This window comes from Echinops telfairi, unplaced genomic scaffold, assembly GCF_000313985.2.
Source record: "Echinops telfairi isolate 266 unplaced genomic scaffold, ASM31398v2 ScPeMD7_2186;HRSCAF=2738, whole genome shotgun sequence".
NCBI lineage: Eukaryota > Metazoa > Chordata > Mammalia > Afrosoricida > Tenrecidae > Echinops > Echinops telfairi.
In genome coordinates this window covers 5,450,514-5,455,844 of record NW_022106084.1, presented here as the reverse complement: position 1 = coordinate 5,455,844, position 5,331 = coordinate 5,450,514, and the positions used below count along the sequence as shown (strand labels likewise).

At 41.7% G+C, this 5,331-nt stretch overlaps 1 protein-coding gene across 1 annotated transcript in view; it reads left to right on the top strand.

The window, feature by feature from the left end:
* SLC7A11 (solute carrier family 7 member 11) overlaps positions 1 to 5,300 on the top strand; it is an 82,586-nt gene extending 77,286 nt beyond the window's left edge. The window contains exon 12 of the mRNA XM_030886533.2: positions 4,697 to 5,300. Within this exon, the coding sequence (XP_030742393.1) occupies positions 4,697 to 4,764 (68 nt within the window). The 3' untranslated portion in view covers positions 4,765 to 5,300. The remainder of the gene's footprint in view (positions 1 to 4,696) is intronic.
* The last annotated feature ends 31 nt before the right edge of the window (positions 5,301 to 5,331 follow it).

Genomic DNA, 5,331 nt, shown 5'->3' with positions numbered 1-5,331 from the left:
TCCCCGTCCTCCCCCAGATCATCTGGTAGTTGCCAACTGCTATCCCTTGGGTTTGCCACCCAACACATAGGCCACTCTGTTATCAAGAAGATTTCTGGTAAACTTGTTCATGCATAACTTAATTTTATTTACAACCGAGAACAAATACTTGCTTTACATATTGAATCTGAAATGTGCTACAAAACCTCAATTCGAAGGCAGTCACTTAAAGTGGAGTTTTGCTCTAGCTCTTTATTAACTTTTAATTGGTATTTGGTATCTTTAGACCTTACACTGCTATTTATACCTGGAGTTTAGTTTGTAGCTAGCAATGCTTTTCCCCAAAGAAGACTTAGCTTACAAGCTGGGTTCTTTGGGGCTAATGTGGATGCACTGATTACCGAAGAGACTATTTCATCTCTCTAAACTGGTTTTCTGTGGAATATTTTTAGTTGCCCCTTTTTTTCTGTTACAGGCATTAAAAATCGAGCCTTTGTCAGAGGTGAAAAAAAGGGCTTTATATGCAAAATTCACATCAGATGACTTTACTCATTGCCACAGTTGAGCCCAGATTAGTCCTTATCATTTTGAGATCTCTGTTTATATCTGATGCTAGTGAGAGGCCCTGAGTACCACGGAAAGCCAAGATCAGTTAGTAAGTGAAACTGGTTAGCCTTGGAGTTGAACTAGAACTAGGAGGAGCAGAATGAAGGGCATGCTCATTGTTCAAGCACCGTTTGGAAGCATGTTGGTCAGCCAGAGATAAATCTCTTCGTTAGCGCGCACATGCGCACTCGGTACCGTGTATTGTTCAGGGTCTATCACTTTTCATGCTCATCCTCATTCCAATGTCCTTTCATGCTCATTCATTTCAAAGGTTTTTTTTCTTTCTATTTTTCTGCCTCTTAATGATGTTCTGAGCACACACAAGGCTTCCAAATTTAGTGTTAGCCGTTTGTGAAACAAGCAGCCATGTAGCAGTCCCATAATGGTTATTTGGTTCTCAGAACCTCCATTAAGTCTTACCAGGGAGCACGGCAATGGTGCCTTTAAAGTGCAATCATTGTAACTCTTTATCTTTATTGCTGCCTTGCAAGTGAGCAGCAAAGAGCCACAATCCTCCATAATTTTGTTTGATTTTCCTCTTAGGCAGCATTCTTGTAGTAAAATAAAGAGAATTCATAATATTTATTGCTGCAATAGAAGCATGTTCCTAGCCTTTGACCAAAAGAAAACACACATAAGCCCAGAAAGCAGCCACCCCCATAGAGCTCCGAAGGAAACCCTGGCCCTCCCCTCAACTACCTTGGGTGATAGAAACTCCAAGGGAATTTGGAGACCGAGGGAGCCTTTGCTTGGGGAGTTTGCTCAGTCAGTCCACAGCGTATGGTTCTCCTTGGTGAAATTCCTTACCTTGATTTTATCATTTATTTTTACTCTAAGATATATGAGTCGATTTGCCCTTTGAAAGTGCTAATCTTTCAAAATGCATCTCACCTACCCTGCTTCCAGGGAGAAAGAAGGAGGGGTGACCAGACAGGAGATAAAATCAGGTGCTTAGTCCTGATAGCCAGGGACTGTTTGGAACCAAGGCTCTGAGATGTTTCAGAGTTTTGATGCATTTCTGTGGCCACAGGATGCCAGTGTTGAACCACATTTGGTTTGATAGTGTTCCTAGGCTGAAAAGAAAATGTGCTCTTCAGGGAATACTTAGACACATGGAATTTTTTGTCTCCTTCTCTTAGCCATCTGTGACAAAGTGGTTAATTCTTCTGCTTATGCATTTATTTATTTATTTTTAGAAACAGAAGCTTCTCATGCAAGGAGAAAGGGGAGAGTACCCCGGTGGCAGATTCAAATACCGGGAGGCATGAAAAACCAGGAACTCCAGCCCTGGCTTCTGTTCTGTGTGGCGGCCTCTGCTTTCTGGCCAAACACTACCAAGACAGAGAGCAAAAGGGATGGCTGGGAGCTGGTTCATCTTGATCAGGGACTAATAGTAAGGAGGGCCTTATTTAAGTGAAATATTTGCAGATTAAAAAATAAAGAATACTAGATAACAGCAAAATGGCTCATCTATTTTAGGGGAGGAAGGATAGTGATTCTCAGCCTTCTTTTGTGATAGGTCACTGAAAACCTGCTAAGAAGTACAATAGGCATTTCTGAAGACTATATTGTTCATTAAGTGAGTGTATCTATAATTTTTTAGGTACCCAAACTGCCTTCTTTAAAGGATAGCACACGATCGATATAGATTCATAATGCTGTTTACCTCTGATGTATTTTGTCATTGCGGATGTATCATTTGGAATTGTTGTATGTGTTTCTGTTGTTCAGGATCAATATAGGCAACAAATAGAATAAAGGTCCCTGGGTGGGGGCATGGGGGTTGGGGGAGTGTCTCATGGGGAACTCAGGGTAAAAGGAAGCTGATATCAAGGAATTCCGGAAGGAAGGAAATGTTTTGAAATTGATTGCAGTAGCCATTGATTGTAAAGTATTTCTTGACGTGATTGGATTATGAAATGGTATGATATCTGGAAGAGCTCCCAATGCAATGGTTTTAGGAAAAAATAATACTGAAAGCCCTCTTCCGATTCCATCGTTCTCAGTGGTGTGGCTTTGCCCTAACACGTCACAAACATTTTCAAGTTCCAACTACAGTTCCTACTCTTTTATCAGGTGTGGTTGGGTAAGCCTGAGTTTTCAAGGTCAGTGGTTGTTTGAACTTCTTTAAGAACAACTACTGAACATGAAAAGCCCAGCTGAAAAATATCAACATTGCTATTCGGTCTTCTAATTCAGATGCATATTCATCAGCTCAAACGTATCCCCCTAAAGAATGGGTAACTTCAGGCTGATGATCCCTACATTGTGAAGTGTGAAAGGAACGTAGGCATAGATACTCTGCAGTTAGTTTGTTTGTTGCAGGCAGGCAGCAAGTTGCCTGAGCGGCTTATTTGGTTCTGCGGGCCTGGCTCTGGACATCCTAGTATAAGAAGTTCATGGGCTCCAGTCATTCCTGACTGTCATAATCAGTCAGCCTTGATTGTGATGAGATTTTTTTCACGTCTTGGGATCTCTTAAGAGAGAGCTTCAGAAATTCACTCGAGAGACTGTTGACGGGATGAAACCTGGAGATAGAGAAAGGCCGGGTGTAGAGACTGTGAAGAGAGAGACCTTGGCCCATAAGCTGCTAAAGGGATGTTGCAGAGTGAGCTTGTAGGGCTGAAAATGCCTCTAGAAATGTACAAGACCCAAGATGCTCTGCATTTGTGCAGCATTGTGACACGGAGAAGCAAGACGTCTAAGAAAGCCAAGCGAAAACCACTTTTAGAAACGACTTCAGTGTTGGGCTTGAAGGAGCAGAAAGGAAGACATTATTGTGGAAATTAGTTTAGGAGACTCTCCCTCTCCAGGGAGGAAGTACTGGAAGGTCTATTTAGACCTGAAACTTTGCATTCAACCATAAAAGATGCTTAAAACCACTTGCTTTTCCAAATGACTGTTAGGTAGTTCTTGCTCCTTTGCTTACAGAGGCCGCATCTCCCTTTCTGTCAAGTGATATTTACTTTTCCCTCCAAAGTCTCTTCATATGGGGTGCTTTTCGCAACTCCCTTGTCTCTAAACACGGACTTTAATTGTCCTTGAGTGCTCCCATGTGCGCCACTTTCCTTTCAATATGAAGAGTGGCTGTGACATACATGAGATTCTTTTAGGGAACATTTACATAGAGTTCACCATTTGCCAGCGCTGTTTGGAGCCCTTTGTAATAGTTCATGTACACAATAAAAAAACGAGTGTGTCCAGGAAAGCTGCCTTGGAAACTGCTGTTATAAAGGATTAAAACTCATTTTTCCAGGGTCATTTTATATTACCTGGAAGGGATAGGTGAAATGCATGAATGAGAAGCAAGGTTTTCCATCTGGGATAACCTGAGGGCAAACTCTAGGATGTTCTGGAACCAGTAGATGTTTGCAAAATTCTGTGTAGATTGACTACAGAGTACAGCAGTCAGAGGTAAGCAAGAACCTCCATACCCAGCACAGGTTCACCGATCCGAGGACGGATGCCTGAGGAATGGCATAGGGAGAGTAATGTACTCCCGCGCTTCCTATGCTGGGGTGTGTGTCAGAAGCACAGAGTGTTGGCCCTATGCACTTAGCAGCATCCCACAGATAAGGTCTGGAAAGTTGCCTTGCTAACATCTCAGATGATGCCAATGTTGTGGTTCTGGAGAGAAACTTGCAGGACCACTTGAAGTACGATGGCTCTCCTTCTAGCCCTCCACTTGAGGGGGGAGGCAAAGGAGGCTCCGGCAGATGAAAGCATTTGCTCCATAACATGCTGGAAATGGTCTGCGAGTCTGCTGTGGATTCTATTGAGGAGGTGTGTCAGCACAGGTGCAAAGACAATAAACCAACATTACAGGGAAGATGAAGTGTACTTTTGAAAATTTATATCTTGGCTCTATTGTCTCAAAATATTTGCAGTCTCTTGGGTCACGAATAAAGACATAACGGGGAGTTACAGAAGGGATAAATTAATTGAGCTTGAAAGGATTCTAACAAAGTAAATAATTCTTGAAAGTGCTCAGTGACATAGGCAGCTGCATATTTTTAGTATTCAACCCCAAATAATTCTGATGGTGCTATTATTTTTCTGCATTGCTCATTTCTATGCCTTTCCAACTTGCATCGTTCTTCTTTATTTGTAGCCAGAATAACCAGAGCATTACAAATAATACTGAAAGTTGTTCCAGAAGAAGATTGCCATAAACTGTGAACATCAGCATTCCACATCTTGGCCACCTGACCTTGATTCTACAAAAGGGCTGAAGCACAAAATGGACCTACACTACATTGTCTGGAACTCCAGAAATGTTCATGTTTTGGTAGTGGATGGAGTAAACAAGTCAGTTTTTCTTACCAGTATCTTATATTATAGTCAAACTAGTTTTTAAGAAAATTCGATGTAACAAAATATACCTGTGGGATGCTGACAGGTACCTGCAGCACAAGTTCATGTCATCCTTCCGCGTCTCTGCCTACTTCGTGGGGTGAGGGAAGAAGATTAAGGGAACAGATCATTACTTTAGTGCTCATCTGATCACGGATAAGGAACTACAAATTGAAGACTGCATTGTATTTTGTGCACATAGGTTTGTAAAAAACGGTTTTACACTATCGATGACTATACTGTGAAAAGTGTTTTCTGTTCTTTTGGGAGGGAGGAGTCAAAGGTCATTATTAGGTAGGAATGGAGGACTTTTACTTCCCCTGACATTCCAGGATTTCTGCTATACAGACATACCAAGTTCGTTATCACTTACCTTTTATTTTGAATTAAATC